The sequence below is a fragment of the Podarcis liolepis genome, assembly GCF_965112155.1.
Source record: "Podarcis liolepis genome assembly, chromosome: 1".
In the NCBI taxonomy this organism is placed as follows: domain Eukaryota; kingdom Metazoa; phylum Chordata; class Lepidosauria; order Squamata; family Lacertidae; genus Podarcis; species Podarcis liolepis.
The window spans coordinates 114,223,070-114,237,386 of record NC_139554.1 but is presented as its reverse complement, the minus strand read 5'-3'; the positions used below and the strand labels follow the sequence as shown (position 1 = coordinate 114,237,386).

Here is a 14,317-nt window from a genome sequence, read left to right as displayed (position 1 = left end):
CTGGCAAATTGGACCCAGGATCTTGCAGAGTAAGTATTCAGAGTTATGCCATCAAAAACAAACACCTTGTTTGTTCGCCACTCTTCATCCACCTTGTGCTTCTTTAAAGAAGTTGTAAATGATAACCGAGAGGAGAAACAACGTAATTTATACAGTTAATAAAGCTTGCTCTGCTGTGGCAGCTTCTGTTCTCAACACTGGATCTTCGCATGCTTTTTCTTGCCACCCAAGAGAAACCAGCTGGAGGAAGAGGAAAGGACAGGGGGTGGAGAGCTGTAGGTCCTTTCCCCATCCTTTGGACCCCATGGGAAACTCAACAAACCTGTTGTATCTGGAACTAGGTGTAGAGAGTGCGGCTGAATGGGACACAGCTGTGGGCAGCCTGAGAAAGTACCATCCACCTTGGGCCTGCTATAAAAAAACAAGTCTAGAGTGAGAAACTAGGGTGACATCTGCTCTTTCCAGGAACTCTTCTTGTTGTGAGTGTTTGTGGGATCCTAGGTGGAAAAACTGAGACTGATGGTGTTTGTTAGAAGGAAAATGAATTGGTATTGAGATAGATAGATAGATAAAACTTTGTATTAATGTAACTTATTAATATGTAACCGCATGTTTGTAATATTTTTATTTAAGTTGTCTGTTGTTGCTTCAGTTTTCTGTGCAACATTTAGAGATTTTTAAAAATATATTAAGCGGTATAGAAATTAAATAATCAATCATCCTTCTCCTTACTTATTATGCCTTGTGCGGCATTATGCTGGTGCACCATGCGCTTCACAGAGCCTTGAGCTTAATGTTATCCATCAATGTGGCAGGCAGATGCCGTCAAGGATGTATGAAGAATGGAGAAAGGGAAATTGTAATGCTGGGCTGAAAATCAATAACTGGCCCTCAAGTGAAGTAGCATGTGCAACACTGTTTGAAGTGTGTGTTTACCGCACAGGGGGGTATTACTGTGTGTTCAAGACTAACTGCTTTTTTTACAAGGATTTCAGAGAAAAATAATGAAGAACAGGACTGGAAAAACTGGAATAGCTTGCCTAGGAAAGGGATTTATCTGAAATAACAGGATACAAAGGTATTTGAAAGAGCATTCAGGTTGTCAAAGAAAAGGGCCTCTGATCCCCTGCATTCTGTGGCATTCACTACACCTGTGTCATCAAAAGAGCACGTCTCAAAAAGAGAAACATCTAAATTCATGGGTAGGCAAACTAAGGCCCAGGGGCCGTATCTGGCCCAATCGCCTTCCAAATCTGGCCCGCGGACGATTCGGGAATCAGCGTGTTTTTACATGAATAGAATGTGTCCTTTTATTTAAAATGCATCTCTGGGTTATTTGTGGGGCCTGCCTGGAGTTTTTACATGAGCAGAATGTGTGCTTTTATTTAAAATGCACCTCTGTTTTATTTGTGGGGCATAGGAATTCGTTCATTTCCCCCAAAAAAATATAGTCCGCCCCCCCCACAAGGTCTAAGAGACAGTGGACCGGCCCCCTGCTGAAAAAGTTTGCTGACCCCTGATAAATCTACTACAGCGGTACCTCGGGTTACAGACACTTCGGGTTACGGACGCTTCGGGTTACAAACTCTGCTACCAGAATGTGGTTGCTCCAGGTTAAGAACTTTGCCCCAGGATAAGAACGGAAATCGCGTGCCAGCGGTGCAGCGGCAGCAGGAGGCCCCATTAGTGAAAACACGCTTCAGGTTAAGAACGGACCTCTGGAACGAATTAAGTTCTTAACCCAAGGTACCACTATATTGTGCTCGTCCCTGCATAAAAGGGCAGTGGGTGCGGTAAAGAGGGTTAAAGCAGCCCACAGGGCAAGAGGGGATATGATGCTATAGAAACAAAGGAATGGCTGCTACTGCCAGGAACCTGGTTGTTTCCACAAGTGGCACGATTCAGCCCTGAACAACAAGAAGTTACCATTACAAAGAAGGCAATTTTGGGGCCTCAAGCTTGTTTGACTTTAGAAATTAAGCATTACTGTTTTTACAACTTGTCCAAGACTCCTCTTTGTATCCCAGGACTGGGGCTCACAAATGGGCACTCTATCAAGAGGGCTGGGACTGTGAAGTTTGTTTGTGCAAACTTCATCCCTGTGCTTTTGAGAGACATGGGCAGTGTTGGTGCCAAGTCAGCAGCCAATCTACTACTGGTCATTTCGGGGGTGGGGACTCCTCACTGATAGGAGGCAGCAGCACTGGAGGCAAATCAACAACATCTGGGGACTCAAGGTTGAGAAAGGCTGGTCTAGAGAGTGGAGAGCTGGATGGAGGGAAAGGATGCAGACACTCCTAGCCAGATACCTCCTGTTGTGGATTTGCCTCCAGTGCCGCCTCCTCCTATCAGTGAGCAGATGGGACTACAACTCCCATCATTTGTAGCCATCATGGCCAGCACCAATTATGGGAGTCATAGTTCAGGAACATCTGGAGATCCAAGGTTAGAAAAGGCTGTTCTAGACTGTTGCCCCCCTCCTTGGGCTTAGAAACTTCTTAGGGGTCCCAATTTCACCTTCCCCCATCCCACTAGGAACTTCCCCAGGGATGTGCAGCTCCAACTGCCCAGCCACCTCCCATTTCTCCACTGGATCAGACCATCACCTCTGGGACATCTCCATGGGACTCATGACAACAGCAAGGAGAGCTATTGGAAGCCAACAACCCAGAAAAATGTCAACAGAAACCTGATGCACTTTGTATGCAGGAGAGTGAAGAAAACAAAACTTCAGAATGTTGGCTGGATGGAATTGGTGGCTGTTGAGAAAGCAAGAGAAGTGGGTGATGTATCATGGGCCTCTGTGATTGTGCATGTCTGGCCTCTTCCACTATTGGGATATAACCCCCCCCCCCAGCTTTTCAATACACCTGAACCCTCAGTTTGAAAATGTTTTTTCACCCCTGCCTTGAAGTCTGATGAATCCTTTGTGAGAGATGAGTCTTGCTTTAGATCTGGAAATAGAGGAGGGAAATCTTCTGGCCCAGACTCCGTACCAGTGACCCAGCTACACTAGAAGATGCGCCAGTACCTAAGGGCTATACTTGCAAAGAATGAATACGATACTGAACAGATTTAATGAATATTGCATCTCGCCCCAGTTTTTAGTCCTGAGTATTTCACAGGCCATCTGTTCTCTCTGTGTCCAAATGAAATGTCTTGCAGGGGAGGGTGTCCTCCTCCCAGATTTTTTACAATGAACATGTCTAAAACTCAATAAACAAAAGAGTTTACTTTTATATCACTTCCCCCAAATCAATTCATTTTATCTAGCAGCGATAACTTACACCATATCAGTCATTTCACAGGGTAACAAGGTACCAAATAAATTGCAATTATCCTGTGCTTTTTTTGGTTTAAAAAAAAGGTGCAGGGACATGGATGCCAACACAAAATAGCTGCCATGGGGAGAAAAAAAGAGGCGACAATACTCTATGACATGGAGTACCTTCATTTAAAAAAGCACCTCTGCAACTATCCTGATAGATTTGTATCTAAAACGAGGCACATTGTATGAGGATTGAAGATTTTACCTTATGATTCACTTAAACTATTTGCTAGAGAAAGTTAAAGAATTGCTTACAAGAAGTAAGCGTACTTAGAATTCATGCCTTCCGAGAACAGGTCGTTTTATGGATTAGTAACTTCTAAACAGCAAGCAGCAGAGCACAGGACTAAACGGAAAGCTCTCAAATTGCAGTGGGGGGAGTATAGAATTCCCCAAGGGTCTCTACTGAGACTCGGTTTTTTATTTATCAATGATCTGGAGGCAGATTTCTGGGTCAAATTGTTCAGAATGGTGGTGAGAGCCCAAGTAGACTGTGGAGAGCTTAAAAGGATCTGTAAATAGTGGGTGAAGGGGGAGATTGGAAATACACAATTGTGCAAAAAATACATGCTAAAGGTTCCGAACTAGAGGAGGCTAACGGAAATCTATACTTTGGGGCAAGTCGTGGTGCAAAGATAGCTGAGTGAAAACAAACTCAGAGAAAAAGGAAAATTCCACGCTGGGAATTATTAGGCAAGCCGTTTAGAATGAAACAGCTAGTGCTTGTTACACCTTTATAAATCTATGATGGAAGATAATACAAACCTCTGGTTGCCTCCCAGATAGGATAGAAAAGGCAGTCAAAATTATTGAGGGGTGGGAGCTATTTCCTATGAGAAAAAGAAAGCAAGCAGAGGTTTTTTTTGTTTAGGCACGGAGAAAGATGACAAAAGGGGAATATGGCTGATGTATAAAATCCTTTGCACAACATATAATTCATTTATGGATCTCATTACCACAAAAACATGGCAATGGCTACTGGCCTAGGGGTTATTTATTGAACTGTTGTGAGATTTGTCCATTTTACCTAAGATTTGTCCAGAGCACACTACAAACTGCAACTCAAGTCCCAGTATGCTGAATGAGCCATTCTAAACAGTAACCACTTTATATCACACTCTTAAAGTGTTTAAAATAAAGAATTATGGTAACACCAGTTATGGCCATATACACAAGATCACACTTTTACTTCAATTAATTAATCTGAAATAACTACTATCACCAGGCTCCCAAGTGTCAATCACTAAAGAGCTACTTTTTTATGTTCCATACACAGTACTAAGACAACCAAGTGCAAAATATATACATACTGTGTGAGTTGCACATGTATATTTTGAAGGGACATGTATAAGTTTTAATTGACATGCTCCCATGTATACACCATGTATACTTTCAGGTATGAGCTTCAGTATAAAACTTAAGAAGTAACCCTAACATGGATCAAAAGTCCCAAAAGGGAAGAGTCATAGAATACATGTAGCCGAGTGCTTTTTTTCAGCTTGGGTGAATTCATGCTAACCTGAATTATTCATAACAAAACCAAACTATGGCTTGATCTACACCACTACAAAGCCGATTTGTGTGAAAGAATCACGGCATACAAAATTGCAACCTAGACAAAGTAGGGGACAAATCTCAGGTACTCATCCATCTAAGAACTTGATGGTGCTTCCTAAGAATTTGATGAGGGGCGCACTAAGAATTTGGCTCAAATAAGATTCTGAAATTAAAAAGTATTTTGCCAGCTCAGGAAATTAATGGTGTGTTTACCTGCTCCAACTGTGTCCTCTCCTTCCTCTGAGAACATTAGAGACGTATTTTAGGATGCAACCTATAACCACCACTTTCTCTGGAAGTAAACCTCATGGAACTCAGCTAGAGTTCCTTCTGAGAAGGTATGTCTAGGATTGAACTCTTGAGTCTCACAACTCTGCCAAATTAAGCAAGGCAAGTGAGGACAAGGGACTTTCTCAAGGCCACCCAGTGACCTTTGATTTTACAGATAACTGTACTACACAGAGAATATTTAATACTGAAGCACAAGAAACAGTTAATGAGTGGAGAAGGAACAATGTGCCATCCATGGCACTGACGGCCATGCTAACCACTAAAAACCTTACAATTCACCCCACCTGACCCCTTGCCACCTAATAAATGTGTGGAGAGAAGCCAAGCCCACACTTGCTTGAAGTCCATTCTCGAGACCACTCATACACCAACACTGAGCTTAAACAAGTACAGTAACTGCAATGTACAGCTGACTACTTGTGTGGCATTTTTTTAAGGAACTTACACATGACATCCCCCCCCCATATGAATCCTCTAAGCCAGGGGTGAGGAACCCCTACCTGCCCCCCCCCATGATGCTGGGCTCCTCCTACCCCCAACAGACCACCATCACAGATGATTACTGATGCTCCCTAACAATATTTGGGTTCCCCACCTCTGCCCTGGCTTTGGAGAGCAAGCAAAGGTCTTGAATGGTCCTCTTCCCGTGCTGCTGAAAGGAGCATTTATCAAGTTGATTCCGCGTATGCGTGTGCACGATATACCTGAGTGTTTCCCCAATCAGATTTACAGCTTGATGCTGTGCACTGGTGCATCTGTTCCCGTTTCACTACTACGACAGCGAGAGCTCGCCTTTGCACGGCTGCTGTAGCATTAGCCGCCTGGGGTGCAGAAAGGCGAGCAGCAGAACCAGGAGCCCCCCAAAGCGCGCGCCCCCCGGCCCCTTCCCTACCTGGTAGGCGTCGGGGATGTTGACGGTCTCTCCGTGCTCGGCCACGTAGCCGATGATCCCTTTGCCCCAGGGCACCTGCACCTCGTTGGAGTTCTCGGTGCTGTAGCAAGGCAGCAGCGGGGTGCCGGCGTGCACGTCGAAGACCTTGGAGACCAGGCTCTTCTTGCCGGCGGCGGCGCCGCCTTCGACCAGGAAGAGCGAGCCCCGGTCGGCGTCCACCATGAGGCACACGAAGATGAGGATCTTGTAGCTGAGGGCGCCCAGGTCCAGGTCGTTGGAGATGTCCTTGACCAGCTCCAGGAAGAACTGCCGCTCGTTGTGCTCCTTGAGGTGGCGCTTGTAGTCCAGGGCGGTGGGCGGGTATTGCGGGAGGTTCACCCGGGACTCCAGCAGCGCGCTCAGGATGTGCGCCGTCGTGGGCGGCAGCGAGCTGGCTTTCCTCAGCAGCGCCCTTCTCCGCGCGCTGCTCAGCGGCTCCTGCGCCCGCGCGTGGACGTGCTCGTCGTAAGTCAGGTTCACGTGGATGGCCTTGGAGCGCGCGAAACTGCGCCGGAGCTCCTTCTGCGACGCTCGGCGCTGCAGGCCGCCGGCCGCCGTCTCCGGAGGGGCCACGGGGCCGCCGCCGCCCTTCGCCAAAGAGGAGCCGGGGCCGCCCAGCGCCGTCGGGGTGCCGTTGCTGCTGTGGCCCGGCCGCTCCTCCGCCTCGGGAGCCGCTTGGGCGAGGAGGGAGCTCCTCCTCTTCAGCCACTTCTCCACCAGCTCCGGGTGCCTGTCCAGGAAACTTTCCACCGCCGCGAAGTCCAAGCCGGCGGGGGCCGACATGGCGGCCTCGTCACTTCGAAGGCGCGCCGTCGCCGCCGCCGCTGCGCGCCAAACTTTGCCGTCCTCGCTACTTCATGCTGAAGCGCGGAAGAAAAGCGGCAGCGATCCGCCGCACTTGCTGCTTGCTAGCGACTGGCGCGCCCGGAGAAGAAACCCAGGGCGGGTTACAAGCCGTTCGGCACGTGGGGGAGCAGGAGCTGCCCGGGCTTTCCCGCCCTCTCTTGCAGCGAGCGAGCAAACGGATCCATCCGCCTCCGAGCCCGGGCCAAGTCCCGGCTTTCTGTGCCCTTCCTTCCCCCGGGCTCCTCGCCTTTTACCTTGACCCCCTCCGTCGTTCCGCGGCGCCCCGTCGTCGTCCTTGCCCTCTTCTCCCGTCCAGGTGGCTTCCGCGTCCTTTCGCTCCCGGTTACTTGCAACGGGCTGCTGCTGCTTCTCTGGAGATGCGCGTCAAAGCTCTTCTGCTAACTGCTGCTCCTGCTGGCGGCGGCTCCTGCGTAACCCAGCCGGCCGACCACTAAGAAGGCGGGGCGGGGAGGGAGGACGCGTGAGCGGAGGAGGAGGAGGAGGCGGCGGCCGGGAGAGGCAGCCCGTAACCGGAGCATCCTCTCTTCCCAGAGGCTATCACGTCGACGGTCGAGCCTCCTCGGAGCGGCAGCAGCGGATGAATGAAGGGGTTTATGGGGGGGGGGGGGGCAGTGGCCGAAGCAAGCAAATGATGCGCAAAGCTGCAAGGTGTAACCCCCCCCCCCAACGCATGAGCATCAGTAGCGCGAGGGATAGTTGCGCCACGGTGTTATTGGGTTAATGGCTCCAGAAAGGAAATCTCAACGCATTCGAGGTCTGCCATTAAGAAATGCAAACTCTGGGAGAGGTGCCGCCGGTCAGCTATCGATTGTCATGGGACTATGCGGGAGATTGGGGGGAGATGTTTCTCGCGTGCGCTTGTGTATTAGTGACCACGTGTCCTATTGTTCGAGAATGTGACTTCTGTGCATATGTTCCTCATAAAAAAATAATAAAAACAAACTACGGCTCCTTTTATTTATCTGTATATATTTATTTGGAGTAAAGCGTCGGTACAGATTTTTAAAGAGCATGCTTCGGTTTCTGAAACATAACAGCCTTGAGCGTACACTCATCTTCTAAGGCAAGACTGGAGAAGTGGAGCCTGCTTATTTTTAATAGCAATGCACTTCTAAGTAAGGCAGTAATTCTAACCATAATTTCAAGTATACATGTGTAAAAGCCGATGAAACAGCGGGCGTGGAGGTGGGGTCTATAAGATTCGCGGCTTGGGTTTGGCAGGAGGTGTTTTTGTCTTGCAATAGTACTGTACTGCCGTGTTCCCTTGCAACCCGCACATACGTCATTATGGGAATCGCTAACGAAGGATACAGCGTTCCATAAGGAGGGAATCCCCTCGCGCCGCCCGATCCTGTTTACTCGGAAGGAAGTCCCAGTGAGTTCAATGGCCTTTACTTCCAAGTAAATGAACATAGGCTTGCAGCCTTGATTTGCAGCTGCGGCCATTGTCCTTTTAACTCATTAAAATCAATCTGTCACGCTAGCTTTAATGGACTTGCTGGAGCTTAGGAATGCAATCGCATCCTTTCCTCTTGCAGGAGGGGATTTGAATCGCAAAATGGGGAGCCGGAGGCTTGCAACCACAAATACGCGGAGATTATAATACACAGAGACGAGAAGGTGCGCTTGTGCGCCAGATGGTTTATTGTTTTTTATTTATTTATTTACGCTGGGAGCCTCCCCCTGAAGCGGTTGCGCGCACGTGGTCACCTTTCCACAGAAATGTGCAGGTCTCACAGTCCGATTAAGATGAAGGAACCGCGAGCACACATGCGGCTTCCTCGCCTCCGCCTCCTCCCCCTTCCGCGGCTAGACGAAACCCCGACCGCCTCTCCGCTGAGACAGACTGACGTGGAGCTATTTTTACGCGCACGTGGAGCAGCGCATTCAATGCCGAACCGATGCCTACGCAAAAATGCTGGGGAACCTCAAGTCATGGATCCCAGCACGTGAAAAACGTACGCTGTGCAGGGACCTGAATGAAAGCGATGTCGGTGGGGTGGTGGTGGGGAAATATGAATGAGATGCCAAACCTTCTCAATGGAAGCTAGCACACACACACACCGCCATCCTATAGCACCTGAGAGGCACCCTAGATTTTAGGGTGGTGTTGAGGCTCGTATAAATGCCAGAATCTGCTTTCAGTGCTAGGGCCAAGTACGGGTGTTCGTGCTTAGCATGTGCAGCGCCTTCAAGCATGTGCAAAGTTCTTTTCTTTGAAATCAAACATGTTAGCATTGAATGTTAATTTCAACGATAGCGTTGAATGTTAAGTGCAATGTTAGCATTGAAATTAATGGACTTCAGTGGGTTTACTCTGAGTAATGCTTAGCAGTGGTATTCAGCTGAGGGCAACCAGGTCAGAATAAATAATATCGCGACAGGTTGAGCCTCGATAGCCCCTTGCCAGCTTTCATAAATTAAGCAAAGGTGCGGAAGGAGCCCAAGACATCCGCGAGAGAGACGGGGCGATCGAAGACAGACACGTGGAATTTGATTACGTGGGAGGTGGTTGAAAAAGGACTGAGCTCTCCAGCCTCCGCTGATACATAAATTGATTTGCTCTCCTTGCTGCAGTCGTTTGAGATTGTAGGTAGGAGGAGCTACTTGGCGTCTGACGATCAGATAGGACAAACTTTCGACAGAAACTGTAATTGAAACAGACGGCGGAACGGGCTCTTCAAAGGCTCTGACCTAAATATCCGTCCTAGATTATAACGTCGTTGAATTTAAGGTGGTGGGGGGGATGTTTTAAGTGCAAGCAAAAGCCAAAGCCAGCTTCTCAGCGCTGCTGTGTTTGCTGGTTGGCTGCAGATCTAGCTTTGATTTGCTAAAAATAACCTATCTCTCTCGGTGCAAGGTGATGGGCTTTACTATACGGACGTAATACACCAACCGATGGCTTCTCATTGAGAAACAGCGCATCGCGAAGAGCAGAAAAACTTGTCAATTGTGATCGCGGGAGGGCGGCAGGCGGGGAGCCCTTTCCGAGCATGCGCAGAGGCGAGGGGAAGGGATTTTTGGATGCACGATTTGCCAATTTCTTGCTCCGGAGTGTAACTCTGAGCTCTTGCTTTGGGTGGATGGGGGACGACATTCCCTCCACCATCGATGGCATGGGCGTAGGTGATCCCGCCCCCCCTCGCTCCAGATCAAGGAAGACAAAATAAATAAATAACTGACCAATCACGTCGGTTCTGCCCCCCCAAGTCCTGCCCCTCCTAACAAAAAAGCCTGGCTACGCCCATGCTTGACGGGCTCACGAAGATGCTCCACGACGGCACCCGCTTTTGTTACCTCGTAGCCGGGAGAGGGAAGAGCGCTTGAATTTTTTAAAAAAATTCAAACTCTGGTCTTAATGGTGGGAGGCCTCCCACCACACACCCCAAGATATATAAAAAGGTAAAGGGACCCCTGACCATTAGGTCCACTCGTGGCCAACTCTGGGGTTGTGGCACTCATCTCGCTTTATTGGCCGGGCGTACAGCTTCCGGGTCATGTGGCCAGCATGACTAAGCCGCTTCTGCCGAACCAGAGCAGCGCACAGAAACGCCGTTTACCTTCCCGCCGGAGCAGTACCTATTTATCTACTTGCACTTTAACGTGCTTTCAAACTGCTAGGTTGGCAGGAGCAGGGACCGAGCAATGGCAGCTCACCCCGTCACGGGGATTCGAACCGCTGACCTTCTGATTAGTAAGTCCTAGGCTCAGTGATTTAGACCACAGCACCACCCTCCAAGATATATATATAGTTGTAAAATATGGCAGAGCCAGGCAGAGGCCCGGGCCAGGTAGATAATGTGCCCCTCCCTTTTTTACCCTGGGGATAACTGAAGTCTTATAAATAGGTAAGTATATAAATAATTTTGTGAATATGCTGACCGAGGCCCCCTTTGGAATCGGAGGCAATGGCCAAGTGGCCCATATGGGGCCCCCTCTGTTTGGGCCTGTGTCCGACTCTTCGTGACTCCATGGACCAGAGCACGCCAGACACTCCTGTCTTCCACTGCCTCCCGCAATTGGGTCAAACTCATGCTGGTAGCTTCGAGAACACTGCCCAACCACCTCGTCCTCTGTCATCCCCTTCTCCTTGTGCCCTCCATCTTTCCCAACATCAGGGTCTTTTCCAGGAAGTCTTCTCTTCTCATGAGGTGGCCAAAGTATTGGAACCTCAGCTTCAGGATCTGTCCTTCCAGGGAGCACTCAGGGCTGATTTCCTTAAGAATGGATAGGTTTGATCTTCTTGCAGTCCATGGGACTCTCAAGATTCTCCTCCAGCACCATGTAGAAGCCTAAGGTATTCATTATGACACCACTTCTACTAGTGGCCACCAGGGGTCGCCGCTGCTAGACAAAATAGAGGCGGGGGGGGGGGCGTGAATTGGTTTGACTCCGCATCAACTTCAAAGCAGACCCTCGCGGAGGATGCTCTCTAGACGGGGCGGCAGCAGGAGAAAACTCACGGGATAAGAAGGGGACCCCCGTGCTTATTCCACGTCTGTGATCGCGAGCTAAGTGGAGTAGTTACCTCTCCCCACCCCAAATTCGAAATCGTTACAACGCTTTTTTGTTAATATTTAAGCGGATTTCTACATAGCCACACTTCGCTTCCTGCCCCCCCCCCCACGTGCATAGACTTGCGTCATTGCCATGCAGGCCATCAAAGCAAATGAGCAGAGCTGTCAAGCAAGGGAGACAGCGCGGTGCCTCGCGGTTCCGAGGCTTCAAGCTTTCTGGAAGATCCTCGCCCTGAAGCCTAGAAATGTGGGAGAAGCTTGCCAGTCAGGCAGGAGGAAATACACGCGAGCTCAGAGGCCCCCCCCCCTTGACCTCCCCGTCCCCACCCATCCCTGAGCGATGCCATGGGAAAACTCAACCTTCCAGGGCTTCCCCCTCTCCACCATCTGTCTCTGGTGGTTGCCGTGGAAGAACTGCTCCCTTTTAACAAAACCACACAATTCAATTTGATCTGGCGCTTTTTTTTTTTTTTTTTACTCGGAGCAAACCCCGCTGAATTCATAAGTCTATAAGCTGTACCTTAAATCTTTATTAAGAAAACTGACAAATATATTCATCAATATATTTATTTCTTACTCTTGTTTCAAGAACTATAAAGTACAGTGGTACCTCGGGTTACATACGCTTCAGGTTACATACGCTTCAGGTTACACACTCCGCTAACCCATAAATAGTGCTTCAGGATAAGAACAGAAATCGTGCTCTGGCGTCGCGGCAGCAGCGGGAGGCCCCATTAGCTAAAGTGGTACCTCAGGTTAAGAACAGTTTCAGGTTAAGAACAGACCTCCGGAACGAATTAAATACTTAACCTGAGGTACCACTGTATTAGATAGGGTTTCTGACGCTTGCTTTCTGTTAGCCTCTCTAACAGAGCCTCTGTCCAAATAATTTTTACAGCTGCCCAAGTTTTGTGTTAAGTTTTGAATTGTAAACCCCACGTTTTGTGCCACCCTCCAAACTGAGTAATTGGGGGCCATAAGGACACCCCCCAAACCCAACCTCGTCCAATTGACTCCAAACCAACCTATATCCATATATGAGCATGGGGGACACTCCACTTTGGCACTGGTTTGGAGTCAATTGGATGAGGTTGGGTTTGGGGGTGTCCCTGTGGCCCCTGGTTTGAGTGTCAACTACTCAGTTGGGGGCGGACGACAGGGAAAGTGGGGTTTGCGACACAAAACTACCACAAAACATTGGCACTGGTTTGTAGTCAGTCAAAGTTGGATTTGGGGCATTAACCTGTGACCCCGATTTGTTTCGTCAATTACAGTCGTACCTTGGAAATTGAACGGAATCTGTTCCGGAAGTCCATATGACTTCCAAAACGTTCAGAAACCAAAGCGCGGCTTCCGATTGGCTGCAGGAAGCTCCTGCAGCCAAGTGGAAGCCCCGTAAGCCCCGTTGGACATTCAGGTTCCAAAGAACGTTTGCAAACCAGAACACTCACTTCCAGGTTTGCGGCGTTCAGGAGCCAAAACATCCGAGTACCAAGGCGTTTGGGGTCCTAGTATGATTGTACTCGGTTTTGGGGGGGGGTGGCACAAAACGCAGCACAAAACTAGCACAAAGCTTTGGCATCGGTTTGGGGTGATCCTGAATTTTGGGGTCACTGATTAATGAAGCCGTTAAGAGTGACAGCTGTACAAATTATTTGGACAGAGGCTCTGTTAGAGAAGCTAGGAGAAAACAAAGTTCAGATACTCTATCTAATACTTTATATTTGTCAGTTTTCTTAATAATACAGATTTATATTATTACTTTCTGCCTAAGCATTTTTCTCTCATTGAATTTTTTTTAAATGAGTCCAGGATTACCAGAAGACATAGTGAACAAGGAAACATCAAACAGTACAACCCTATGCAATATACACGTTTTCTGAGAAGTCCCGCAATGTTCACCTATTTGGCTTATATCCAGATAATTGCAGGTAGGGTTGCAGTCTTACAAGATTCCACAAAACCTAGGTACTGGACTGCCAAGGCCTCTTCTGTTCCTCCTAATTTTATATTTTAGAAAATGAGGGTAGCTTTTTTGTGTGTTTTGCTGTGGAGAGGGTTATCTGCATTTAGTCTGCATCTTGCTTGGGGGATTGGGTGGGGGGTGTCTTATGCAGTTTGGTGGGGTTCACCATCATTGGTTTTTCCCCTGTGAACAATATGACCCAAGTATTGTATGTAAGAATGAAGCTCATTTTTAAATGAAATACAAATTGATCAGAATCTAGTCCCCCCCCATAACCTCCCAAGCACTACAGCAGCGTGATCCAACGGTGAGCAGAATCTATACATATCTAATGGTCCTTGCCCTTGAGTTCATTCAAATCAATTGCATTGGTCAGCTCTTTTTCTTTTACTCTAGCAGAATTCTGCAGAGTGCTGAGCAGGTCCCTCGTCCATTGATTTCACTGAAAAGTTGGCCTGAATAAAATATCACTACTGAAGTGTGTAGGTTCACTTTCCTCAAGGGCAACAGCTCTCTGATGGGAGTCTATAGCGTGACTTGCCGTGTTCTTGACATCTTCTGCTTTTTGCTATTCCTGGCAGACAGGGAAGGTAGGTTTATTGAGCTCATAGTGATAGGAGCTCTGCTAGGCTGTGTTTGGTTTGGTGGGTCATGAGTTGTATATACCTCCATAGGCAGAAGATTGAACCAAATCCACATTTTGCTCTGTTCTGTGGTCTATTATTGAATTTATTTATTCATTTACTTATTCATTCATTCATTCCTGTGAACCAACCCTGAGAACTTTGTTTTAAACAAAATAAAGTATATTGAAATGTCTGTATAGGGACATGCATATGAAAACAAAAGACAATTAACAC

At 48.1% G+C, this 14,317-nt stretch overlaps 1 protein-coding gene across 4 annotated transcripts in view; it reads right to left on the bottom strand.

The window, feature by feature from the left end:
• The window catches only part of PDE11A (phosphodiesterase 11A), a 160,253-nt gene extending 152,336 nt beyond the window's left edge, over nucleotides 1–7,917 (bottom strand). For all 4 annotated transcript variants that reach the window (XR_014524301.1, XM_083496151.1, XM_083496153.1 and 1 more), the window contains exon 1: nucleotides 6,069–7,917. Coding sequence is in view for 3 of the 4 variants with exons in the window: in XM_083496151.1 (XP_083352277.1) it covers nucleotides 6,069–6,890 (822 nt within the window). In the remaining variant the exon portion in view is untranslated. The remainder of the gene's footprint in view (nucleotides 1–6,068) is intronic.
• Between the last annotated feature and the right edge of the window lie 6,400 nt (nucleotides 7,918–14,317).